This window comes from Nerophis lumbriciformis, linkage group LG34 (assembly GCF_033978685.3).
Source record: "Nerophis lumbriciformis linkage group LG34, RoL_Nlum_v2.1, whole genome shotgun sequence".
Lineage (NCBI taxonomy): Eukaryota > Metazoa > Chordata > Actinopteri > Syngnathiformes > Syngnathidae > Nerophis > Nerophis lumbriciformis.
In genome coordinates this window covers 16,935,944-16,963,733 of record NC_084581.2, presented here as the reverse complement: position 1 = coordinate 16,963,733, position 27,790 = coordinate 16,935,944, and the positions used below count along the sequence as shown (strand labels likewise).

General features: G+C 41.9%; 1 protein-coding gene across 1 annotated transcript; it reads left to right on the top strand.

Moving 5' to 3' along the window:
• Positions 1 to 271: 271 nt before the first annotated feature.
• Positions 272 to 27,790, top strand: sec63 (SEC63 homolog, protein translocation regulator). The gene is made up of 20 exons (XM_061929253.2): positions 272 to 528; positions 4,522 to 4,621; positions 13,189 to 13,303; positions 13,378 to 13,490; positions 13,567 to 13,628; positions 13,700 to 13,758; positions 13,835 to 13,885; positions 13,959 to 14,067; positions 14,143 to 14,237; positions 19,037 to 19,169; positions 19,256 to 19,348; positions 19,422 to 19,567; positions 19,642 to 19,789; positions 19,856 to 19,938; positions 21,014 to 21,082; positions 21,160 to 21,303; positions 21,373 to 21,543; positions 21,610 to 21,810; positions 22,111 to 22,215; positions 26,585 to 27,790. The coding sequence occupies exons 1-20, from the start codon at positions 405 to 407 to the stop codon at positions 26,729 to 26,731; spliced, it is 2,268 nt and encodes a 755-aa protein (XP_061785237.2). The 5' UTR covers positions 272 to 404; the 3' UTR covers positions 26,732 to 27,790.

Sequence of the window (27,790 nt, the reverse complement as noted above, 5' to 3'; positions counted from 1 at the left end):
AGGACACATTTCACCACACCTAGTGTGTGTGTGACAATCATTGGTACTTTAACTTAAAAAGTTTAGACACCCCTGGACCATACTGTTTCCAGGCACTCATAATAAAATAAACAACAATCTTTTTTCAAAATAAACATTCACCTTACTGAACGTCGGTTTTGAGGCTGTCATATACGGGTTGTCTTTAGGGGGCAGTAGAGACGTCATTAAAAGCCACTAAGACCGACCTTCCCACAACGAAGAAAAAGAAGCCCATTGCGCATGCGTACACCACGTACACCAACGCTGTTCGCTCGTTAGCTCAGCAGTCCGTCATTCAGGTAGCAGCAGCGGGCTCACACCAGGGGGACGCGCCGGCTCGGCGAACAAGAGCTTTCGGAGGACTTGGCAGCGCCGCGACGAAAATGGCTGGCCAGCAGTTCCAGTATGATGACAGCGGCAACACGTTTTTCTATTTCCTCACCTCTTTCGTGGGACTCATTGTCATCCCGGCCACCTATTACCTCTGGCCCCGGGATCAGAATGCTGGTAAGGCCCCGCTGTCTTGCCTCCATGCTAACTTAGCTAGCCTGGCAACTCTTCCTAAAGACACTTCGCTAAATCTAAACCACATTTACATGCAAGAGTGCCGTGTCATCCCTGTAGTAACACCACAAAGTGTCCACTAATCCCATTAGCTAACTTTAAGCTAATAACACAAAGTCACTGTCTAATGTTTCCTCAAGGGTGTTCAAGCATTCATGCAACTTTATTGAACTGAAAAGAGTCTTCTCTGGACGTCAACAACAACAACAACACCTCTGGCCTGGTTTATGCAACGTATGCCAACAAGCGACCCTGCTTCTTGCCAGGTTGCCAGATGTGCACCTTGACATCACTTAGTAACGCCAGAGGGCATTGATATTGATGCTAACAAGTACTAATATGCAAAAACAAATGCCATTCATCCATTTTGTACCGCTTGTCCCTTTTCTGGACCCTAACTCAGCTGCATTCGGGCGGAAGGCGGGGTACACCCTGGACAAGTCGCCACCTAATCGCAGGGACAACACAGATAGACAGACAACATTCCCACTCTGGGGCCAATTTAGTGTTGCCAATCAACCTATCCCCAGGTGCATGTCTTTGGAGGTGGGAGGAAGCCGGAGTACCCGGAGGGAACCCACGCAGTCACGGGGAGAACATGCAAACTCCACACAGAAAGATCCCGAGCGCAGGATCGAACCCAGGACCTTCGTATTGTGAGGCAGATGCACTAGCCCCACTTCCACCGTGCTGCCCCAACAAATGAAAAACAAATCCATCCATCCATCCATTTTCTACCGCTTGTCCCTTTCGGGGTCGCGGGGAGCCCATTTCAGCTGCATTCGGGCGGAGGCGGGGTACACCCTGGACAAGTCTCCCCCTCATCACAGGGCCAACACAGATAGACAGACAACATTCACACACAAGGGCCAATTTAGTGTTGCCAAACAACCTATCCCTAGGTGCATGTCTTTGGAGGTGGGAGGAAGCCGGAGTACCCGAAGGGAACCCACGCAGTCACGGGGAGAACATGCAAACTCCACACAGAAAGATTCCGAGCGCAGGATCGAACCCAGGACCTTCGTGTTGTGAGGCAGATGCACTAACTCCTCTTCCACCGTGCTGCCCTAACAAATGAAAAACAAATGAAGAAAAAAAAAATCATCTCAAACAAACATCTGATTGCTGACACTTTGGCTTCCCTCTCCAGCCAGGGTGAGTTGGCTAAAGCGCCCCGGTTCTTTGAGCTGAAGGCTGCGGAAGAGGCGATAGCATTACATTTACCTTGACTTGATTTTACGTTGTGCTTGATTGAGATGACATGTTATTTTCTGTAGTTATAAACGGTAAATGGGTTATACTTGTATAGTGCTCTTCTACCTTCAAGGTACTCAAAGCGCTTTGACACTATTTCCACATTCACCCATTCACACACACATTCACGCACTGATGGCGGGAGCTGCCATGCAAGGCACTAACCACGGCCCATCAGGAGCAAGGGTGAAGTGTCTTGCTCAAGGACACAACGGACGTGATTAGGTTGGTAGAAGCTGGGGATCGAACCAGGAACCCTCAGGTTGCTGGCACGGCCACTCTCCCAACTCCGCCACGCGGTCTCCACTTTTAAGAGAAGAACCGCTCAAATTGTTACTTTTTGAAAGCCCAAACCTCCTTCCCCAGGCTTTGCTACATGTCTTAAAATAAAAACACGAGCTCTGCCAAGTATCTCTCAGGCCATACGTGGGTTCTCTGAGTTTGATCAGTTGGTCTTTTTTCAGCGAAAAGGCTAATCTATAACACGCTGTTGCTGTAAAAAATGACACAAGGACACAACGGACGTGGTGGTAGAAGTGGGGGATCGAACCAGGAACCCTCAGGTTGCTGGCACGGCCACTCTCCCAACCGTGCCCCAAGTTCTTCTGTTTGTTTATTAAGAAAGTCAACTGTCCCTCCGACATCATATGAGGAAAGGCCAGGGAAACCTTTGGAGGTTAATAGTCGTTAATACCACAATGAGTCCAATATTTCTAATGATAATAATAGAAAATAAAAATAGTGACATCTTCAGAACGTAAACACCCTGAGTTGCTACAGATTAGGGATGTATATGGGCGGCATGGCGTGGTGGGTAGAGCGGCCATGCCAGGAATTTGAGGGTTGCAGGTTCGCTTGCCATCCAATTCACTGCCGTTGTGGCCTTGTGCAGGACGCTTCACCCTTGACCCCAGTTCCGCTCACACTGGTGAATGAATGATGGGTTATTATTATTATTATTATTATATCCTTAGGGTTTTATCAATGCCAATATCATTATTCCTTAACGATACCAATATTCATCGATACTCTTTAACGGTACTATATGTAAATGAAGATGTGAAAAATGCATTTTTATTAGCAGCAGAGGTTTTACGCCACAGACATCACGATGTAACATCTCACAGCAGGGAAGTATTTTATATCAACACCTGCTTTTTAGGTCTTAAACAAGTCAGCTATTTTTGCAGTGCAAGGTGAAATGCAGTTATGTCATCTTGTATAGACCACACATCAATCCATCCATATAATATTTAAATGACTAGTAATAAGATAATAAAAATGTATGGTATTCATGTTCATTCACAGACTTTTAACATGATATCTCATATCAAATATATAATATAAATCAATAGGATCGCTTAGAGCAGTGTTTTTCAACCTTTTTTGAGCCAAGGCACATTTCTTTCATAAAAAAAATACGGAGGAACACCACCAGCAGAAAAGGTTAAAAAATTAAACTCCACCAGGTTGTCGTGCCTTATTTTGAGTTTGTTGTTGTTCGTTTGTAGTGCTTTAGTTCCTGTCTTGCGCTGTTATTTTGGTGACCGTTCCTGTTTTGTTGGTGTTCTCCTGTAGCAGCTTCACGCCTTCCTTTGAGTGGTATTGCCCGCACCTGCTTTGTTTTCGCAATCAAGACTATTTAAGTTGTGCATACACCACCCTTCTTTGTGGGGACATTGTTGATTGTCATGTCATGTACGGATGTGCTTTGTGGACGCCGTCTTTGCTCCACACGCTGTAAGTTTTTGCCGTCATCCAGCATTCTGTTTTTGTTGACTTTGTAGCCAGTTCAGTTTTTCTTTTGTTTTACATAGCCATCCCTATGCTTCAGTGCCTTTTCCTAGCGGGACTTGCCTTTTGTTAATTTTTGGTTTAAGCGTTACATACCTTTTTACCTCCACGCTGTCTCCCGCTGTGCTCTGCATATTGGGATCACGACAAACCATCCTCGACGCGTTCCGACTTCTACAAAGCAATGAACTACCTGCTGCCACCTACTGATATGGAGTATTACATAGTTACCCTGCCAAGCTCTACACAGCACAGGCACTAGACAACGGCACATTATTATGATTATTGATTTGCAAAAAATATTTTTTGGACCAATTAGGTGAAGTTGCATAATTTCCCACAGCACACCAGACGATATCTCACGGCACACTAGTGTGCCGCGGCACAGTGGTTGAAAATCACTGGCTTAGAGGACGGTCGTGTTGATGGTGGTCGTGAGTTAAGTGGAGAACACTTGAAACTCACAGTAACTATTTTTAGCGTGCGTGACTTTGTGGACTAAGAAGACATATTGTTGTGTACATACATACGTTTGTGTGGTTTTGCTTCTATATTTGTCATTAATCCAAGCTGATTATCATCTACCTGTACGTAATAGCGACACTTGAACTGAATATGACAACGTGTCATAATGACGACGGTCAGCTGTATTAAAAAATACTGATAGCAGTATCATTAGTCCAGAATCACAATCACTGACACAATTAAGAACCTATCCCTACTACAGCCCGATACAAAACTGATTGTTTAGCTCCCCACTGTACGAGCTAAAAATTAAAATGTACCTTTTGCATAGGTGAAGTTTGCAGTTATTTTTCTTTGTTTCTCAAGCTGCCACGGAAAAAGCACTGTTCTGTACTAAAATTGTAATATGTGTGTTTGTTCCAGAACAATTGCGTCTGAAGAGTCTCCGGAGGGTCCATGGCAGGTGCCTGTGGTACCGTCTCAGGCTGATGAAGTCCCAGCAGAGCATCATCCCCACCTTAAAGTGAGTCTAAGAGTGTGTGTCCACTGTCCTCTTCAGGGGAATCACACTTGTTTTGAACACCATGTTTTAGCAGCATCATCTTCTTTTAAACGATGAGCACGCAGCTCTAAAATTAGTCTCTATTTGTTTCTATTTTGGTGCACTGGAGGTATTAATAAGGCCGTGCTGACAAGAAGAGAAAATGATACTACCAGAACAAAGAGATAGTCACAATAAGATCGCGAAAAAGTTTGAAAAAATTAAGAACAAATCAAGACTTGATTACCGTATTTTCCGCACTATAAGGCGCACCTAAAAACCACAAATTTTCTCAAAAGCTGACAGTGCGCCTTATAACCCGGTGCGCTTTATATATGGATAAATATTAAGATTCATTTTCATAAAGTTTCGGTCTCGCAACTTCGGTAAACAGCCGCCATCTTTTTTCCCCGTAGAAGAAGCGCGCGGTGCATGCTGGGATATGTGACGTTTCATTTCCATTTGTGTGTTTATGTAAAGACCCCAAAATGGCTCCTATTAAGTGTGTTGTCTGTCTAATTATAAATAATGCAGACGAGGCGTGTTAACTGAGTTCTCAACGTTTACTCACAGCGTGCTCATAACCACATTCTAACTCCCAGCATACAACAACGCTTCTCAGGGCTAACGGGCATGCTCGTCACTATCGTTGCATGCTGGGTAGTGTAGTTGTTATATTTGCTAGCTCATAACATCACATTAAGAGACACGCTTACGCGCTTAATTCAATACTCGCCGTCATTCCGGGTGGATTGACAAAAGACCTCCAGCCGCTAGATATTGGTGTCAACAGGGCATTCGAAGCTAGACTGCTAACTGCGTGGGAACAGTGGATGACAGAAGGCGAACACACGTGACGTTCACCAAGACAGGGAGACAGGGAGACAGCGCCAGACGACATTTTGGATCCCACATTCGCCCAACTTTTCAATTCGGACAACGAAGGAGAATAATTCGAGGGATTTATGAATGAAGAATAACTTCAGAAAGTGAGCGTTATGTTTATTTTGTGTGTTGTGACATTAACGTTCGAGCAACATTATGTTGCTATTGCTCTGCACTATTTTGAATTTTACTATGTTTGTGATTGCACATTTGCGTACATTTTGGGAGTGAACAGAGTTGTTAGAACGCTGGTTTTTAATATATTATTAAAGTTTGACTGACCTATCTGACTGTTTTTTTGACATTCCTTTAGCGCAGTTAGATGCGGCTTACAACACCGGGCGGCTTATAGGTGGACAAAGTTTTGAAATATGCCGTTCATTGAAGGCGCGGCTTTTAACCCAGGGCGCCTTATGGTGCGGAAAATACGGTATGTGTGAAAAAAGCACCCTTTTATGAAAATAAATAATATAACAAAAAATATTACGACTTTGCTCTAGTATTGTCTCTACTTCATTGTCATAATATTGGGACGTACCCTCGATAAAATACCACATTAATTCGTAACATGGCGACTTCATTCTCTAAAAAAATTGTTGTCCACTTACATTGCAACTTTTTACTCATGTAACTGGTTATTGGAACGATACAACTTTATCTTGTAACGGCACAACTTTGTTTTGACACCTTTGATTCATAACATTCCAACATTTCCTTGTAATATCACTTTATTTAAAAACAAATTGGGACGTTTTTTCTTGTGAAACACAACTCCAGTTTTTTTTTAACATTAAACTGAAAAAAGTAACACTTTTAAGCTTACATCACATGATTTTTTTCGTGCAACCTAATTCCTGTAACGTTAGCAGTTTATTCTTGTAACAATACGACTCTGTTCTAAAGACAAACACCCCCTATTTTGTAACATTCACACTTTTTTCTTGCTACATAACAAATGTATTTCTGAAAATATACATACAGTACAACATTTTGACTTTTCCTTGTAATTTAACTTGCTGTGGTGTTGCATACTTATTTGTAATTTTGGATCTGCTGCTAATCAACCTGGCTTTTCTGTGTAATAGGGATTTAATAATATAACAGTTATTGCCACCAAAATAATTGTGGTTAACATTATCGTTGTATTGTTGAATGTGCTGTTAAAGTAGACAGACACAATGTATTTTCCTTGGCAGAAGAAACATTACGTTATTAATTCTGCACATGTACAGTAACATAGAATACTCCATTGTGTGAGAAGAGGGGTAGGAACTGTCAAAACAATCACGATTGATTAAGTATTATAATATATTTTTAAACACATGAATCAAGACAAAAACAAACAAACAATTGTTTTAAATAGAAGAAAACTTTATTAGTCATTTTTTAGGAGATGATTGGGGGGTCTTAAGTAAATGTCTGTGTTTGCCTAATGGTTAAAAGGGAACTGCACTTTAAAACATGTTTTTCGTATCGTTCACAAACATTACGAACGACATTACAACTGATGTATTTTTTTTTTTTGTATTTTATGTCGCAAATGAAAGTCCGCTGACAACGTAGCCCAACGTAGGTCCACAATTCCGCCCAGAAAACCCAATAAATAACCATCCAAAAACTGCCAACAATGCTCCATTTACATCTCGTGACTGCAATATTAAGCAAGTATTAGTGATATTGTTGTTGTAAGCGCTAACACTGACAAACTACAGGTAAAAGCCAGTAAATTAGAATATTTTGAAAAACTTGATTTATTTCAGTAATTGCATTCAAAAGGTGTAACTTGTACATTATATTTATTCATTGCACACAGACTGATGCATTGAAATGTTTATTTCATTTAATTTTGATGATTTGAAGTGGCAACAAATGAAAATCCAAAATTCCGTGTGTCACAAAATTAGAATATTACTTAAGGCTAATACAAAAAAGGGATTTTTAGAAATGTTGGCCAACTGAAAAGTATGAAAATGAAAAATATGAGCATGTACAATACTCAATACTTGGTTGGAGCTCCTTTTGCCTCAATTACTGCGTTAATGCGGCGTGGCATGGAGTCGATGAGTTTCTGGCACTGCTCAGGTGTTATGAGAGCCCAGGTTGCTCTGATAGTGGCCTTCAACTCTTCTGCGTTTTTGGGTCTGGCATTCTGCATCTTCCTTTTCACAATACCCCACAGATTTTCTATGGGGCTAAGGTCAGGGGAGTTGGCGGGCCAATTTAGAACAGAAATACCATGGTCCGTAAACCAGGCACGGGTAGATTTTGCGCTGTGTGCAGGCGCCAAGTCCTGTTGGAACTTGAAATCTCCATCTCCATAGAGCAGGTCAGCAGCAGGAAGCATGAAGTGCTCTAAAACTTGCTGGTAGACAGCTGCGTTGACCCTGGATCTCAGGAAACAGAGTGGACCGACACCAGCAGATGACATGGCACCCCAAACCATCACTGATGGTGGAAACTTTACACTAGACTTCAGGCAACGTGGATCCTGTGCCTCTCCTGTCTTCCTCCAGACTCTGGGACCTCGATTTCCAAAGGAAATGCAAAATTTGCATGGTTGGGTGATGGTTTGGGGTGCCATGTCATCTGCTGGTGTCGGTCCACTCTGTTTCCTGAGATCCAGGGTCAACGCAGCCGTCTACCAGCAAGTTTTAGAGCACTTCATGCTTCCTGCTGCTGACCTGCTCTATGGAGATGGAGATGGAGATTTCAAGTTCCAACAGGACTTGGCGCCTGCACACAGCGCAAAATCTACCCGTGCCTGGTTTACGGACCATGGTATTTCTGTTCTAAATTGGCCCGCCAACTCCCCTGACCTTAGCCCCATAGAAAATCTGTGGGGTATTGTGAAAAGGAAGATGCAGAATGCCAGACCCAAAAACGCAGAAGAGTTGAAGGCCACTATCAGAGCAACCTGGGCTCTCATAACACCTGAGCAGTGCCAGAAACTCATCGACTCCATGCCACGCCGCATTAACGCAGTAATTGAGGCAAAAGGAGCTCCAACCAAGTATTGAGTATTGTACATGCTCATATTTTTCATTTTCATACTTTTCAGTTGGCCAACATTTCTAAAAATCCCTTTTTTGTATTAGCCTTAAGTAATATTCTAATTTTGTGACACACGGAATTTTGGATTTTCATTTGTTGCCACTTCAAATCATCAAAACTAAATGAAATAAAAATTTCAATGCATCAGTCTGTGTGCAATGAATAAATATAATGTACAAGTTACACTTTTTGAATGCAATTACTGAAATAAATCAAGTTTTTCAAAATATTCTAATTTACTGGCTTTTACCTGTATTTATAGCGGCACTGTGATCACGAGCTTGTGTGCCAATGTTTACATGTTTGACTGATGAGCTGCTTCCTCGTTTCCTTGCCCATCAAACTTTATTATAGATCATAAATAATGCCTCTCACCTGTATAGTAGAAGAATGAGGGCGTATTCCGACAAGTCGGTACACTTTGAGAATTTGAAATTAGACCCGTAAAATGGTGAGAAAGACACGAAAAGACTCTTTGTTCCATTCCCCTTTTGTTCGCGTTTATCATGAGTCATTCTTCATCTAAATGGGAATATATGACCATCTTATCAGTCGGCATCATAATGACAGCTGAGCTTGTACAGTAAGTGATGTTTTATTAGGTCTGTTGGCTGTCAAGGTCTGCAGTGAGTAATACTCAGTGATGTTGTTAAAAAAAAAGCAAACGTTGTCTAATGCGTTTTTTAAATTAATGTGCTGCGTATGCTTAAAATTAGCAAAATACGTAAATATTAAATGTTATTATAAATGTGCCCATTACGACATTACCGGTACATATATACTTACATCATGTATATAACACCTTAATGGAGGTGTTTGGATGTTTTTAAGGGCTTTATAGGCAGAATAGAGCAGCTCCCATAGGCTACATAGTAAGCAGACTTTTAATTGCATTTATTTACTATTTAAAATGCACAAAAAAGTTGTCTGTCTATCTGTGTTGGCCCTGTGAGGAGGTGGCGACTTGTCCAGGGTGTACCCCGCCTGCCGCCCGAATGGAGCTGAGATATGCTCCAGCACCCACGGCAACCATGAAAGGGACAAGCGGTAGAAAATGGATGGAATAAAGATGCCATTTTTTTCATAGTGATTGAGAACAATGGGCAAAATTCCAAAAAAGTGCACTTTCCCTTTAAAAGTTTGCTAGTCCATAGACATACAATGTGCATCAATTTTCACGTCTCTCTGGACTTCTTTGTCCTAAGAGACATTCAGCATTGCTTGAAGGTTCAATGTGCACTATTGAACAGCTTAATTGCTTACTTTAATGCAGGGGTGCCCACACTATTTCTGCAGGCGAGCTACTTTTCAATTGATCAAGTCGTGGGGATCTCTCCATTTACATATATAATTTATATTTATTTTTTTATGAAAGATACGTTTTTGTTAACAAGTTAAAGGTGTTTAATGATAATACAAGCATGTTTAACACATACAGATTCCTTTCTTTCATGAAGACAAGAATATAAGTTTGTGTATTACCTGATTCTGATGACTTGCATTGATAACTGATAATGTCCACGTTTTCAAATGGAAGAGAAAAATAGTCCTCCTTTCTGTCCAATACCACATGAAAGTGGTTGGTTTTTGGCATCTTATTTGTCCAGCTTCCATACTCGTTTTTATACACTTTACAAGAAATGCATTGGCGGCAAACTCCATAGCTTGCTAGCTTTTGCACACCGGCTTTCTGAGACTCTTATTTTATTAGCGCAGACAGGAGGAAGCAGCGCTTTTATTGTGAAGATAGGAACTGTGTAGTCGGTGTTTACAGTTTTGACGGCAGGTACGGCGCGAGAGTCTGTTGAAACAAAAAGTGTTTCTCAGCTTCCTGACGGTAATTTTTTCTTAATATTGAATTCACAGCAGCCAGCGTCATCTCACAAGACCCTCGGGTGGTGTGAATGTCAATCAAGTGATGGTCGCTAATTTTTAGGTGGTTTTTTTTAATGCCTGATTGACACACCCTCCGCGATCGACCGGTAGCTCACGATCGACGTAATGGGCACCCCTGCTTTAATGTGTCTTGTATTCATGTTAGCATTTAAGCTAGCTCACAATTACTTTGCTAGCTTGCTTCTCCAGTAAATGAGCAATATCACTGGTCTGAGTTTATCAAAATGCGATTATCTATCATGGTTTTAGGATCCTTTTAATTTGAAATGGCAATGAAAACAGTCAGGCGTTTCACCCCAGTTTATCTTCAATACTGTAATCGTTACATGTCAAATGTATGCCAATTACTAATATTTTTGTTGTACTTTTCGGCTGGCTTGTCATTAATTGGAAAGTTGAAATGAAAGGACTTCAACTAAAGACCCTTCCAACTGATGTTTTCATATTCATGCGTTGTCTGTGTTGTTGATTGTCGGGAATGGAGCGTTATTCCCCGGTGGCCTGGTGTTCAGTATTGCTGCAGCACTCTGTTTGTTTCATGTCTGCTTTCTCGGCCCAGTTGATATTCACACCTCCTCCTTCCACTCCTGTTCTGTCTCTCTAATGATTCACGCTGCTGCCAGCATGAAATGTGTTTCATTAGGCAAAGTGGTCGACAGGTTTTGTTTCCTCTTCCCAGCTGTCTCATAACTAGACATTTATCATAGCAGTCCTTTTGGAGTTTTCTGTCGCTTTACGGGTGCCGACCAGCGGAGGGGTCGGCCGCCATGGCAACAGATGCTGATGGAGAGCAGGCCAGTGGGGTTTGCTATTGTCATGGAAACAGGGTAAAGTTATACAAATTGATGCCAAACATCTGAACCTATCTAATTGTTTGTACAATTACAACAATAATAATAATGACACTCACTGACCAGCCTGTGCTTGATGTTTTTGAGCTTATTGTCACTTAATTGGGTACACCACAATACAAGTGCTGTATCAAAAATTCAACATTTATGAAAATAATAATGCTCCTGTTTTTGTTTGGCGATACCGTAACCAGACTATTAAATTGTGCATTCATAGAGTTGCAAGAATATCGTCTAATATCATGTGCAGGCATTGTGACATTCCCTTATTAAAATGACAACTTAAATCTTATTAAAAAGATATTTTTTTACTCAAAAAATAGAATATAAGCTCGTACCATCTATTTCCCCCCTGAGACTTTGTTCTCTTAACAATACATTGTTTTACTTTTTTTTTTTATTAAAACATTATTTTCCTTACCTATGGAATTTTTACTTTTACATTTTACTCGTCATTCTTACAATGTTTTTCTTGTACTTCTACAACATTCATCTCCTAAGAGTATCTTTTTTCTTTTTAAATGTATTTATTCTTGTCTTTATATCACCTTAATATCCCAACTTTATTCCCCTAACATTATGCTTTTCTCCCTTGTAAATTGCGACTTCATTCTTACTGTTTTTTGTGTAATGTTTTGACTTTATTTTCTTAAAATTCTGTCTTTACTTACCATCCATCCATCCATCCATCTTCTTCCGCTTATCCGAGGTCGGGTCGCGGGGGCAGCAGCCTAAGCAGGGAAGCCCAGACTTCCCTCTCCCCAGCCACTTCGTCCAGCTCTTCCTGTGGGACCCCGAGGCGTTCCCAGGCCAGCCGGGAGACATAGTCTTCCCAACGTGTCCTGGGTTTCCCCCGCGGCCTCCTACCGGTCGGACGTGCCCTAAACACCTCCCTAGGGAGGCGTTCGGGTGGCATCCTGACCAGATGCCCGAACCACCTCATCTGGCTCCTCTCGATGTGGAGGAGCAGCGGCTTTACTTTGAGCTCCTCCCGGATGGCAGAGCTTCTCACCCTATCTCTAAGGGAGAGCCCCGCTACCCGGCGGAGGAAACTCATTTCGGCCGCTTGTACCCGTGATCTTGTCCTTTCGGTCATAACCCAAAGCTCATGACCATAGGTGAGGATGGGAACGTAGATCGACCGGTAAATTGAGAGCTTTGCCTTCCGGCTCAGCTCCTTCTTCACCACAATGGATCGATACAGCGTCCGCATTACTGAAGACGCCGCACCGATCCGCCTGTCGATTTCACGATCCACTCTTCCCTCACTCGTGAACAAGACTCCGAGGTACTTGAACTCCTCCACGTGGGGCAAGATCTCCTCCCCAACCCGGAGATGGCACTCCACCCTTTTCCGGGCAAGAACCATGGACTCGGACTTGGAGGTGCTGATTCTCATCCCAGTCGCTTCACACTCGGCTGCTTACTTACGACTTTTCATATTGAATGCAGCTGAGATAGGCTCCAGCACCCCCTGCAACCCCGAACGGGACAAGCGGTAGAAAATGGATGGATGGATATTAAGTATGAACTATTTAATTTGGGTGATGGACATCATAATAGAGTAAAAAAGCTTTATACACTGGCTTCCTTTGTGGTGGGGATCAGCTACAGCTGATAGCATGCGTGTGTGTGCAAAGAGGCTGTGCGGCTCAGAGTAGTCGTACAGAAACTTGAGGGGTTTCTGGTACGACTCCAGCTTCAGCCTTGTTTCCTTGGGCAAGAAGCGTCACCCACCTTGCTCCCAGTGCCACCAACACTGGTGTATGAATGTGTTTGGCAGGACCCCCTTGCAAAAGAGATTCTAAATCTCAATGAGACGTTCCTGGGTAAATAAAGGTTTTCATGTTAAGTATGTGTTTTCAGGAAAGCTGCCTTGTTGTTTGGCTGGGTTGTCTTCCTGCTACTGGCGTACAAGGTGTCCAAGCTGGACAGGGAATATCAGGAGTATAATCCTTATGAAGTTCTCAACCTGGACCCGGTAAAGAAATACACATTTAAACTCACATATTCTGGGCAGAAACTCTGCTAGTTATTAATTTTTTTACTCTCCAGGGATCATCGCTGTCTGAAATCAAGAAGCGATACCACGTGTTGTCACTCAAATACCATCCAGACAGACGCGGCGACGAGGGCACCTTTATGAGAATCGCCAAAGCTTATGCTGCGTAGGTGTCATTGAGCAGTGTAAATTTAATCCATTAGTTTTTGTTATTGAATGTTTTGTACTCTTTCTGCTTACAGTCTCACTAATGAACAATCCCGTAAAAACTGGGAAATGTACGGCAACCCGGATGGCCCAGGAGGTCAGTTTGTGTTTTTTTTTGTGTTAACATGACCAAAAAGATCTACATCTAGAACCTGTTTGTTTTTGCAGCGACCAGCTTTGGCATCGCCTTGCCAGCCTGGATTGTGGACCAGAAGAACTCAATGCTGGTATTTGTCATTATTTGCAACACACTGCATGTGTACATTTATTTAGTAGCACTCTGAAGTCTGTTTTGTGTTGCAGGTGTTGTTGGTATACGGTCTAGCCTTCATGGTCATCCTCCCAGTTGTTGTGGTAAGTGGTTCTCTGGTGTTGGTTGCTATTGTACTGAAGGTCTAGTTTACTGACTCTAATTGTACTACATCAGGGTACATGGTGGTACCGCTCCATCCGATACAGCGGAGACCAGATCCTCATCAACACCACCCAGCTCTTCATGCACTTCATGTACAAGACGCCCAACATGAACATGAAGCGTAAGTTTCTCTTGTTGTCTTGGTAATGCAATTGGAGAACAAGCACTAAATATTTGTATTCTTTAACCTCTGCAGGGTTAGTGATGGTGCTAACGGCAGCGTTTGAGTTTGATCCTCGCAGCAATAAAGAAGCCACCATAAGACCCACAGACAACATTGAAGTCCCACAGGTAAGAAACCATTAAATAAAAAGAATAACAATTTACTCTACTCCTTTCATAATATCACTATGGTTCCTTCCAAATCTTACATATTTATTGTTTGCAACTTTTTGGTGCAAAAGTGTACTTTTTTTCCCCAGTAAATGTATTCTTGTAATATTGCTACTTTTTTATAGGGGAATTTTCTTAAATGTAATTTTTAAAAATACAGTCATACTCCGCTACATAACACTTAAATTATTGCAGCTTCACCACATGCAGATTTTTAAAGCATATTCCACTGCATTAATCTGTCTTAAGAACAGACATACAATGTCGTTACAGCAGTTACAGTGTAGATAGAACCAGAAGACTGATGCGGTGCCCGGTAAAGATACAAGAAGGAAAGGTAAACATGAGGGGAGGAGGAGGACAAAAAAACTCCCAAACTAAGCTCCTATGGGGAGTTGGGGGCTCAGTTTGAGTCTTGGAAAAAACCTCAAGCAACAATAAGCACATATGAGCACATATTTACAACACACAAAAACTTGAGACGTGCAACGAAGGCAGGGAGACGAAGGCCTGTGATGGGGGTGGGTTGTATGTGGGCATATATGTGAAGTAGTAGTCCATGGGTCTGTGTTTTGTTCATAAGCCTCCAGAGTTGCTCCATTTGGCGTTACGAAATAGAGTCAACCTCCCAGGTGTGTTTGAAGAAGGGGAAAGGAATTTCAGAAGGTCTTTCGCTGCAATGGTCTCACTGGGGGGTTTATGACATGACTGCCAAGGCCAATGCAGAGTGAGCCGAATTGTAGATAAAGATTGTTTTGGTTAGGGTGAGCAAACATATTCCAATGTTTTGGTTCTAGTTGTGGCTCTTAAATTAATCATAATTTCGCATTGCAGAGCAAAAATCTTCTTTGAGAAGTTACCAAATTTGTGATTAAATTCAGAAATTACCAAAGTCTGAGTGCCCACATCTCTGCCCAACACATCGATCACTACGGGCAGCCTTTGGGCTCCTTAAACGGCTATCATCGTCTTCCGAATTTGTCCATAGACCAAAGCAACACTTACTCCACAGTTCCAAATGAATAGATATCTTCAATGTCCTCGACAGAAAGAACCGCTAGGCACACGACTCTCCACTTCCCCCAAGAGTCCCTCATGTATCTAGCAGGAAAAGTTCCATCAGGACCGGCAGGTTCCCCCGAACCTGAGCTTCTCGTCGAGAAGATCTTGTCAATTGAGTTGAAAGACCAGTTTATCAATTCCATGTTTTAGATTTCGGAGAACAGTGCAAAAGAGAAGAGATAAGGGAGAGGACAATGTGTCCGCCTTTGTTGAGAGCTGCAAAACAAACAAAGTAAAGTAATAATACCAATACTACAGTAGTACTGGCCACTAGAGGAGATTAAGGCCATGTCCAGACGAACACGGAGAGTTAAAAAAAAACCGCATATTTGGGGTAAAAACGATATCCATCCACACAAGTGTAGTTTCAAAACTGTCTCTGTCTACACACAAACGCAAACACCTGCTGTCATGCACATTTTGTCCAATCAGAAGCCTGAAAAAGGCAGCAAAAGCTGACTTGGTGGCATTACACCTCTATTATGTTTATATTGATATATTAGACGTACAATGACACGTACATTATCTCTAAAACCAGCCTGCACCTACACAGAGCCCTGGGAACATTATGCATCTTTTTTTTAGTGTTTAAAGCGCTGATGCATGCCTCTGCTGCTGAAACTCAACACTCATAGAATTATAACAAATTCATTAGTAAAGTGGTGATATATTACATGTACAGTGAAGTGTACATTATTTCTAAAATCAGCATGCACTAACGAGCCAAGGAAACCATTTTGCATGTTTGAATGCCTATATATAGCACACGTGTGCCGCTGCAAAACTCTCGTGGAATTATAAAGCATTTAATCATGGATATAGTGATATAGTACATGCACAATGAAGTGTATATTGTCTTTAACATCAGTACACACTACAAGGAGAACGCTACATCATGTTTTTTTTAGTTGCTTGGTCGCTTTTTACGCGTGTGCAGTCGCGCCCGGCTCCATCTACAAAAATGCAAGCAAGACACGTAAGTTAGCTTCATGATTTGTCGTTAAAAAATGACTAAAAACATAAGATAATGTTGGACCTTTCTTATGACAGAGCAAAAAGTCTTGCTTGTCAAAGTTGTCCCATCAGGTGGAGGTTCCACAGCGATTGTATTCAAAACAGTTTACTGTAATTAGCGCTGGCAGGAGTGTCGCAAAGCCCATTTTGATGTGTCTAGCATACACCCACGACCCCAAGAGGGACAAGCGGTAGAAAATCGATGGATGGATACATTAAGTCCTCTTAAAGTGTGTTTAAAGCCAGCAAGGCAGTGTTGTTGAGCTTTGGAAATTAACAGCGCACAACCATGATGTCATCACAAGTCTCTGTGCCGTGCTAAGTGGAGAGTTTTGGAACACTTTGGCCAGCGTTTGCAAAAGTCTGCATTTTTAAAGACAAAAGTATGTGTCTGCGTGTGGACAAGAGGCCTAAACGCAGAGATAAATATGCTTTTATTAAGTGTCCGTGTTCATGTGGACATGGCCTAAACTGATCAGTGCTCGCTATTAAGTATTGTGGCCACTGATCGGCTCAGCTTCAGGCAGCTGTACTGTATTGAATTAAAAGCGCGTAAGTGTAACTTTACAGTGTTATTTCAGGCTCTCAGAATGTTGAAAAACGCAGTTATTATAATAAATATATGTTTTATGCTGAGCTATATAAATATTAGATTTATAATAATAATAATAATAATGGATTAGATTAGGGGTGTAATGGTACACAAAAATTTTGGTTCGGTACTACCTTGGTTTAGAGGTCACGGTTCGGTTCATTTTCAGTACAGTAAGAAAACAAAGTATACATTTTTGGGTTATTTATTTACCAAATTTGTAAACAATGGCTTTATCCTTTTAACATTGGGAACACTATAATAATTCTGCCCACGTTAATCAACATTAAACTGCCTCAAGTTGTTGCCCAGATGAAATAAAATGACAAAACTTTTCTTCTACATATAAAAAGTGCAACATTAAACAGTTTCAATTCAACTCATGCTTAATTTATTACAGCATTTGGGAAGCCTGTAGTTGATTTATTATGTAAATGTTATATTTTTATCAACATGTGATAGCAGGGACCCTGCCATTCAAAACTAGGCTGCTGCATTACTAATGATTAATGTAACTATTGCTGAAAAAATGGTACAATAGCAATAAGAGAGACTATTCATCCCTGAACACCATGGAGTTCATGTAGGCTTAATGATGTAGTTACATTATTATATCAACTATCAGAGACAAAAACTCTTCATTTAACATAATGTCCTTTTTTACTGCTTCAACACAGCTCAATCAACACAGAAAAAGATAAAGTGAAATAACAGACAGACAGGGCTTTGCTGTCCGTAACACACACACACACGCATGCACACACCCACACACACTGCAAAATGAGCTAACGTTACGCTAAAAGCGAATTAGCCTTCACCTCAAGCCAGGACTGCGAGCGAGCTGAGCTGCCTTTTATATTTCTATAAGGTCAACGGGCTCATAGTGATGTTACTAGTAGTTGACTGGGAGGTGTTTATTATAATTTGGGGAGTGTCCGCTGCCTGATGCTTACCTGCTAAACGCTAAGCATTGACTACATGCGCTCTGAATACGCACTGCTGATTGGCTGTTACCGCTCTGAATACGCAATGCTGATTGGCTGTTACTGCTCTGTTTGTAACCAATCAGATGGTTGTGTGGGTGGGACAATGCTGGGTGCTGTGTAGAGTACTGACAGAAACAGAGGCAGAAGGAAGCGGAGGCAGCTACTTAATATGTTCGTGTGGAAACTCGTTCGGTACACCTCCGAACCGAACCGAAACGGTTCAATACAAATACACGTACCGTTACACCCCTAGATTAGATTTATATAGCGCTTTTCTAGACACTCAAAGTGCTTCACAGAAAAGTGAGAACCCATCATTCAATCACACCTGCTGGTGGTAAGCTATTCTTGTAGCCACAGCTGCCCTGGGGTAGACTGACGGAAGCCTGGCTGCCAGTTTGCGCCTACGGCCCCTCAGACCACCACCTATCATTCATCATTCATTCACCAGTGTGAGCGGCACTGGGGGAAAGGGTGAGGTGTCCTGCCCAAGAACACAACAGCAGCGATTTTTGGATGGTGAGAGGCGGGGAGCGAACCTGCAACCCTCAGGTTTCTGGCACGGCCACTCTACCCACTTTGCCATACCACCCCTATAATCAATGATTCCTACTTTGTTTATTATGGTAATGTCTGGGACCAATTAACAGCGATAAACGAGAGACTATATTGGATTTGTTACAAAATGTGCATATTTTTTCTTTTTTTTTTCATATTTACATTTCTACATTAAACATTTTTTTCTTGTCAAATTTCAGTTTCTCTTAAGTACTACCGCTACTTTTCTTTGTAATAAATAGATACTGGCTTTTTTCTGTGAATATTAAGATGAAGTTATCACCAACAAGACTATTTTGTGTAAAATTACATCCATCCATCCATTTTCTACCGCTTGTCCCCTTCGGGGTCGCGGGGGGTGCTGGAGCCTATCTCAGCTGCAAAATGACATATTCTTGTATAATATTTTGATGATCTCAAATTGTTTAATTTCTGTATAACATTAATATTCCTTTGCAGAATTAAAACAACATAAACCAAGGTCATGCAGGTTGGGTTATTAGCCGTCATGATTTTCTCCATAATCTTTTTATCCCGTCTTGTAGTTGATCCGAGAGCTTGGAAACATCAATGTGAAGAAAAAAGAGCCTCCCTTCTGCTACCCCTACAGTCTGAAGGCCAGAGTTTTAGTGCTCTCTCACCTGGCACGAATGGACGTGTCTGATGAGTTGGAGGAAGGTCAGACACTCTATTATCGCTCAATATTAAGGGATCACGGTGTGAAAATAAACATTTAACCAAGGCGAGGTGTGTTTGTGCTTCAGATCAGAGGTTTGTGGTGAGAAAGAGTCCTGCTCTCCTGCAGGAGATGATTAATGTGGGCTGTCAGCTGACCATGATGGCCAACAGCAGAGGAGGTCAGCACAAACACACAACATGAATATGACGAGACATTTTGAAGGACATCACTAACTGTCTTGGTGTGTCCAGGTTTCCACGCTCCTCGTCTGGTCACCATCGAGAACTGCATGAAGCTGACGCAGATGATTGTGCAGGGCCTGCAGGAGTCCAAGTCGCCTCTGCTGCAGCTGCCGCACTTTGAGGAGGAGCATCTGCGCTACTGCATCTCCAAAAAGGTACTAGGTGTTCACTCATTGGCTCTTTGGTCCTCCTGACATTGCCTTCAGTTTACCTTCCTCTTTGTCGCCAGTACAAAGTTCGGAGCCTGCAGGACCTGGTGAGTCTCAAAGACTCCGACAGACGTATCATGCTGCGCTTCCTGGGGGAGGAAAAGTATGACGAGGTCCTGGCCGTGCTGGGCAGCTTCCCTCACATCACCATGGATACCAAATTACAAGGTTGTCGTTTAAGTCAAGACAAATTAAAAAAAAAAAATGCACCTGACAGCTGATTCTTGTTTGCAGTGCTCGATGACGAAGACAGCAGTAACATCACAGCGGGCTCCATCGTCACGGTTACAGTCACCTTAACCAGAAAAAAGATGGCGGTAAGCACCTTCATACAAAGTGGTTTCTTTTGAGATGAATGAGCAGTTCCTTGTATGATCACTCGGGGGTGCTGTTGCTGCCAAGCAATGTAAGACATGGATTAACAGTGGCTGGACTTCTTGTAGCACACATGCTATGCTAGGAGTGAACATAACAGGGTGAGTTAGTGTTAGAATAAGGAAAGGTGGGTGATAGGGCTGCAACTAACAATTGTTTTGATAGTCGATCAGTCAACGATTATCATAACGACTACCGGTAATTGGATAACCAAGTGTACACATATTTAATGGCTCTAATTTTTCCATCGACTTCTAAATGCAGCCTAAGTTATTTTAGGCATGTACTAACAACAAAATATGACTAATTTATTCATAAATATTTATACTGTAACTGTGCTGCTCATTCAGCTGTTACAAAAATTAAAATGACTAATAAAATGTTGTCCATTTAAAAAGAAAAAGTCAAAGTGCGAAAAAAAAATACTGTTTATGTATTAAAAACAGTTAAAAAAGCAGCAATGATAAAAACGCAATCGAACGTCCTCAAAAAGAAAAGCATTTAGTGTTGTTTAACAAGCTGCACACTGGTATACACCCAACCTACTCAGTGGCCTTGTGGTTAGAGTGTACGCCCTAAGATCGGGAGATTGTGAGTTCAAACCCTGGCCGAGTCATACCAAAGACTAAAAATGGGACCCATTACCTCCCTGCTTGGCACTCAGCATCAAGGGTTGGAATTGGAGGATAAATCACCAAAAATGATTCCCGGGCACGGCCACCGCTGCTGCTCACTGCTCCCCTCACCTCCCAGGGGGTGATCAAGGGTGATGGGTCAAATGCAGAGAATAATTTCACCACACCTAGTGTGTGTGTGACAATCATTGGTACTTTAACTTTATTGTGCCCTTGTTTACGGCATTGCAAATTGACGCTGCTTTAAAGCGTGTAGAAAAAGTTTAGCTGGCTGACTTTGGCTAGAAGTTAGTTATTTTTCACGCAACTTCATCTGACTTTTGTTAGCGAGCTCGCAAGGTAGAAGCTAACACTCGTACTGGGGTACTTCTTGTGTGTGTAGGAGATGTTTGAGAAAGAGCAGGAGTCAACACCGTGTCCAGGAGAGGACACCACACCTGCAGAAGAAGCAGTAAGCCCAAAGTTAAATGTCAATGCACGTTTTGGGATTAAAGTGTTGCTAAAGTTTAATATTGTTTGTACCTGAAGCAGGGAGACTTGAATAAAGCCAAAACAAAAGTATGGCAGAACAAGAATAAAAGCACCAAAAAGTCCAAGAAGAAGAAGTTAACCAAGAAGAAGGCCACACCGGCACTGACAAAAAGCAAGCAGGCCAACGGCAGCGTGGCAAACGTAAGTGTCCAATCACAGCGGATCTACGTGTCATGAATGCACTGCTTCATCTGCTGCTCACCGTCACAGGATGTGGTGTCTACTACGACGACGACGAAGGAAGATGATGAGGAGGTCTCGGACAAAGGGAGCGAGTCGGACGAGGGCGAGACCAACAAAGACTCCCCCAGCGAGCGGGACGAGGACAGTGACAAGCAGAGCGACACTGAGGTGGATGAGATGGGCGGCGACGACGAGGAGGTCAGGAAATTTAGAAATCAGTTTTGTTTTATCGTCGGGTCTTATCTGTCTTCCTTTCCCCCACAGGAGTGGGAGGCGCTGCAGCAAAGCATCCAGAGGCGAGAGCGCGCCCTGCTAGAGACCAAGTCCAAGGTGACGCACTCCGCCTACAGCCTCTACTATGCTGAGGAGAAGCAGGAGTGGTGGTGGCTCTACATCGCCGACCGCAGAGACCAGACGCTGGTGTCCATGCCCTACCACGTCTGTACGCTCAAAGACACAGAGGAGGTTGGTCAACAAAGATAATCATATTCATACCAGACTCCACCATCAGCTTTCTTCCAACAAGGCCTGTGGGCCCCCACTCACGGCGTAGATTCAAAACGCCAACTGGCATATCTGTCATGTGAGCAGCTGCTCGCATGTCTGACAGGCTTTCAACAACGAAGCAGGAAATGTTTTAGTGAGTGCGCTGATAAATGATTGGTTCTCATGACACCTTCAAGACATCAACACAGTACTGGCCCCCAGTGTGACAATTTACTGCTTCATTGTTTACCCCTTGTGTGTGTGTGTGTGTTTTTGTAGGTGGAGCTCAAGTTTCCGGCACCTTCCAAAACAGGAAACTACCAATACTCTGTAATCCTGCGCTCTGATTCCTACCTGGGACTGGACCAGATCAAACCGCTTAAGGTCACACCACTACTATACTGTACTATAAGCTATACTGTACTACTAAACCCAAAACCAGTGAAGTTGGCACGTTGTGTAATTCGTAACTAAAAACAGAATACAATGATTCAACTCATATTCAATTGAATAGACTGCAAAGACAAGATATTTAATGTTCGAACTGAGAAACTTTTTTTTTCTTTCAAATAATCATTAACTTAGAATTTAATGGCAGCAACACATTGCAAAAAATTGGCACAGGGCCATTTTTACCACTGTGTTACATGGCCTTTCCTTTTAACAACACTCAGTAAATATTTGGGAACTGAGGAGACCAATTTGTGAAGCTTTTCAGGTGGAATTCTTTCCCATTCTTGCTTGATGTTTGTTCGTGCTTAAATTGTTCAATAGTCCAGGATCTCCGTTGTGATATTTTAGGCTTCATAATGCGCCACACATTTTCAATGGGAGACAGGTCTGGACTACAGGCAGGCCAATCTAGTACCTGCACTCTTTTACTATGAAGCCACGCTGTTGTAACACGTGGCTTGGCATTCTCTTGCTGAAATGAGCAGGGGCGTCCATGATAACGTTGCCTGGATGGCAACATATGTTGCTCCAAAACCTGTATGTACCTTTCAGCATTAATGGTGCCTTCACAGATGTGTACGCTACCCATGCCTTGGGCACTAATACACCCCCATACCATCACAGATGATGGCTTTTGAACTTTGCCCCTACAACAATCCGGATGGTTCTTTTCCTCTTTGGTTCGGAGGACACGACGTCCACAGTTTCCAAAAACAATTTGAAATGTGGACTCGTCAGACCACAGAACACTTTTCCACTCTGCATCAGTCCATCTTAGATGAGCTCAGGATTTGCAAATCATTGTATTCTGTTTTTATTTACGATTTACACAACGTGCCAACTTCCCTGGTTTTGGGTTTTGTATAACAGCGATGTTGCCAGGTAAAGGTGTGTCCCAGGTACACCCCTCATATTTGCCATGAAAAACAATACATAGTAATAACAACTTGGTTTATAATCATAGTAAAGTGCGACTATTCGTTGATGTTATCAACAACAGTCTTTATCAAAATTTGTCACAGACAAATTAATTCGTCGATAATAGTCAGTGATGTCATCGCTGGTGTTTTCTGGAACTAAACGCACATGTGCATGTCTGCGCGACTGGTGACTGCCAAGCAACAGGAAGAGACAGATGCCTCCGGCCATTGCAAAAACACAGCGGTTGAAAACTAAACACGACCAAGACACGTATAACTTGCTCAATTTGCAAAGTGGATCTTGCTCGGCAGTACGTCTGTGATGCGATCGCCCACTCTCCTCAGCTAGATTGTTCTAATCCTCCTAGTAAATAAACCCACGTTACCTCTGCTCAATGCTGATGTTGATGCTTAGAGGACGTGCTGTAATGAAATTTAAAGGGAAATAAACAATACTGCGTTGAGAAAAATACTGTGAATGGCAGTCACCATTTTGTTATGCTCATGTGGCGTCTGTGCGTAAATGCCACTTCCCACAACATACACTTTTTCTCGAGTAAGCAGAGAAAGGAGAACGCAGATTTTAATTTTGTTTAATTTCAGACACATTTTCAACATGAATAAATATATACGTCATTTATAATGACATCATTACATACCACCACCAAAGGAGTATAATACTACAATTTATGAAAATTAAGAATTTAAGAAATAGAAATACTTTTTTTTTTTTTCCCCAACTGGAGACACCTGGTTTGAACTTGCCAAGGACCCACTCAAATCACTACATTGAAAACCTGTCAGCGTCACTGCTAAAAGCTATGCTATGAGTGAGCGTAACAGGGTGAGTTAGTGTTAGAATAAGGAAGGGTGGGTGATAGGGCTGCAAATAACAATTATTTTGATAGTCAATCAGTTAACGACTAATCCAGGGGTCGGGAACCTTTTTGGCTGAGAGAGCCATGAAAGCCAAATATTTTAAAATGTATTTCCGTGAGAGCCATATAATATTTTTTAACACTGAATACAACTAAATGCGTGCATTTTTAAGTAAGACCAACATTTTTAGAGTATAATAAGTCTCTTATTCTTTTTGATAACATTGTTGTTCTAAAGCTAACCAATAATAAATAAAATACTTCTCACCATTAATGCGACTTCTTGAACAGGTGCGGTAGAAAACAGATGGATGGATTAAAATGCAATGTTTGCATTTGGCGACATGCACACACACCTCCACAAATGCGTCATCTATTTGAAAATAATGTTTTTTATTTTGAACGTTATTTTTAACACTGTGGAATTATTCATTACTTATCGTGTTAAGCATTGTCAGCTAAGATTGATCTGAGAGCCAGATGCAGTCATCGAAAGAGCCACATCTGGCTCGAGAGCCATAGGTTCCCTACTTTTGGACTAATCGGATAACAAAGTGTACATATATTTAATGGCTCTAATTTTTCCATCGACTTCTAAATGCAGCCTAAATTATTTTAGGCATGTGCTTACTAACAACAAATATTTATTCATACATATTTATAATGTAACTGCTGCTCATTCAGCTGTTACAAACATTAAAACGACTAATAAAATGTTGTCCATTTAAAAGAAAGGAAAGGTAAAGTGCTTAAAAAAACCTTGTTTATGTGTTAAAAAAGCTGCAATGATAACAACACAAAATCGAACTTCCTCAAAAAGAAAATAATTTTGTGATGTTTAACAAGCTGCACACTGGTATGTTGACTATTGATTAACTCTTGGAAATTTTAGCACACTAATAGACTCAATGTGTAGAATACTATTCTATTATTACTAAAATGTTGGCTATTAGATTGTATGTTTAATCTTATGATACCTCTGCATTAGTGCTTGTCTGTCTCTATGTGTGTTAGCGTTGCTCGTGCAGTTAGCGTTTGTTATTGTGCCCTTTTTCACGGTGTTGCAAATTGACGCTGCTTTAAAGCGAACTTGAATTGATGTAGAAATAGTTTAGCTGGTTGACTTTGGCTAGAATGATAGTTATTTTTCATGCAACTTCATCTCACTTTTGTTAGCTAGCTAGCAAGGTAGAAGCTAACTGAGGTTGAGACCGCATCCTCCAGAAAAACAAAGTCCGCTTTGCAAAATGAGCAAGGTATTCATGTTTTTAACAAGAATAAGAGGAAATATCCTCACACTTTGCATGTTATCACTGGCAACGTTTTTGCGAGTGGCGATGCCAACCCACTTCCGCTTGGAAAAACACGAATGATGACGTCACGACTATTGTCGACAAATAGAATTGTCGGCGATACATTTAATTGTCGACTAATCGTTGCCGCCATAGTGGGTTAGTGTTGACAGAATGAGGGATGGAGAGTGCGTGTCACAGTGTGAGTGAATGGAATAGTGTTTGAGAATGAGCTAGTGAATGGCAGTGGAGAGTGAGTGTGTAAGTGGAGGACATTGAAAACAGCAAAAGAAAGTACAGTGGAACCTCGATTTGTCAATTTAATTGGTTCTTGAACCTGGTTTGTACATCAAAGTTTGTATTGTGAAGTAAAGTTTCCCATACACAACATAAATATGAATGAGTTCCAGCCTCGACAAAATTCCATATTTTAGTGAAGGTTTGAACACAATATAAAGTGCTATACAGAAGTGTATCTCAAACACACATAACAAGGATGTGATGGATCAACTTTCTATTTAATAACAATTGAAATGTGCTTTAATAAAGTCAAATCCAACTACATTAGCATCATCAACAAGGAGCTTAGGAGGTTGGGACAGACAGACAGGGAAGGGAGCGAGCGAGGCCCCTTCACTCCCCTTCCGTGTGTGTTTTATTGTGCTGGTGGAGAGGAAATATTCCCCACCTGTGTAGTTAGTCTCCTCTGGCACAGTTTTCTAGTAAAGTCCAGTCTCTTCACAATCAAAACTTACTGTGGCACTGAGCCTGCTTCCTTAATCCTTCCGAAAAACTGGAGTCTTTGTTTAACTGCCACTCTGATCTGTTGACTTTGCGGGATTTATATCGAGTTAGCAAAATGGAAAACCCCCCTAAAGGTACACACACTGAAGAGCTGAGATGTAGAAGTGAGTGGAGGGCTCTGCCACCTCTACAATGTGTAACCCTGCATTTTGCCTGACAGGCGTTTTGCGAAAAGATACGGTTCGCACACGTAGGCGTACGCAGCTCGTACAAAAGGTCTGTTAATCGAAACGTTTGCTAAAAGGGAAGTTTGTAAATCGAGTTTCCACTGTAAGTCCGTGTTGGAGAGAGAGTGACACGTGATAAATGAAGTGTTAGAAAACAAGTGTGTGTGATTAAATGTTGGTTTATGTGAGTACGCAATGATCATGTGCGTGTGTTGTAACGTGTGTTATGTTGTGTGTAGCTGGAGGTGCACGAGGCCAAGGCCATGTTGGACAACCATCCCCAGTGGGACATCCCTGACACAGAAGAGGAGGACGAGGAGCAGGAAGACAGTGACGGCATCGAAGAGAGCGATGATGACGACGACGATGATGATGACAACGACTGAACACACACACACACACACACACACAAACACACTAACAGCGACACACTTTCTCACACACCACCGCGCACCTCCTTAGACACGCCCATCTCAGACAGACCACCTCCTACATCCTCCTACAACACACACTCACTGACAAAGACTCAGCTGGGACATTTGCTCGCCTCTTTTTTACTCTGACATTTACACCCGCGTGTGTGTGTGTGTGTGAAGAGTATTTCTAATAACCTTGTAAGAGTTTGTACAGGTGTGACAGTTGGTGTGGACTGGACACGACCACATGTCAGCTTATATGTGCAACAACAACACAACAAGCTGTGTTCCTTTTGCCTCAAGTTGTCACAATCACCCGACAACAATTAATGATACTTTCTATGTACGCTTTCAAGCTGCACACCCTATTAGCCACGTCCAGAGTGGCTGCACACCACTTCAGCAACTTAGCAAGTGAGCACTATCACCTCCTGTTTTCTTGTAGCACATTCCAGTGTGTGGTCATGTGGTCCTGGTCCACAGAAACCTTACTTTATAAGCCAACAACGTCCACTTGGGTGCCATGCATCCACCATTCTTTCTGCTGGCAGTATTGCTTCTTTTGTGTGCGCGTCTGGACCTCTGGTGTCCCCCTGTGGGTCAAAGTCACTGCTTGCAGTGTGCAGTTGATTGAACATTAAAGTTAGTTTTTTTTGTGCTGGAAATACACTTCCTTCTCTGTTCATAATACAAAACGCCAAGTGTTAATTTGACCTTTTTTTGGTGGTTTAAACAGCTTCACTCATGTTCCATTGAGGCTTTATGCTAGCAGGCGACCGTAGTGTGTGTGTATACAGTAAGGCTGCACAACAGAATGTAGCATCAACGATTTTTGACGCCGTGTGGACAAAAAGTTCAGTGAGGTTCAAAAAAAGACCATGAAGACTCTCACTATACTGACAGACCCTAAAAGTACTCGACTATCTTCTATCTGCCACTCTTGTTTACAAAGAACTGTCATTGTAAATGAAAAAAATATATTATTTGTATTTAAAATCATTTCAAATAAAATCTTTTAAATGATGACAA

Bases quoted from the DNA above. Each gene is read 5' to 3' on its own strand.
- sec63 (XM_061929253.2), top strand. From the start codon at position 405: ATGGCTGGCCAGCAGTTCCAGTATGATGACAGCGGCAACACGTTTTTC. The intron at 4,622-13,188 runs GTGAGTCTAAGA...ATGTGTTTTCAG, and splicing joins AGCATCATCCCCACCTTAAA to GAAAGCTGCCTTGTTGTTTG. The intron at 14,238-19,036 runs GTAAGAAACCAT...CCCGTCTTGTAG, and splicing joins ACAACATTGAAGTCCCACAG to TTGATCCGAGAGCTTGGAAA.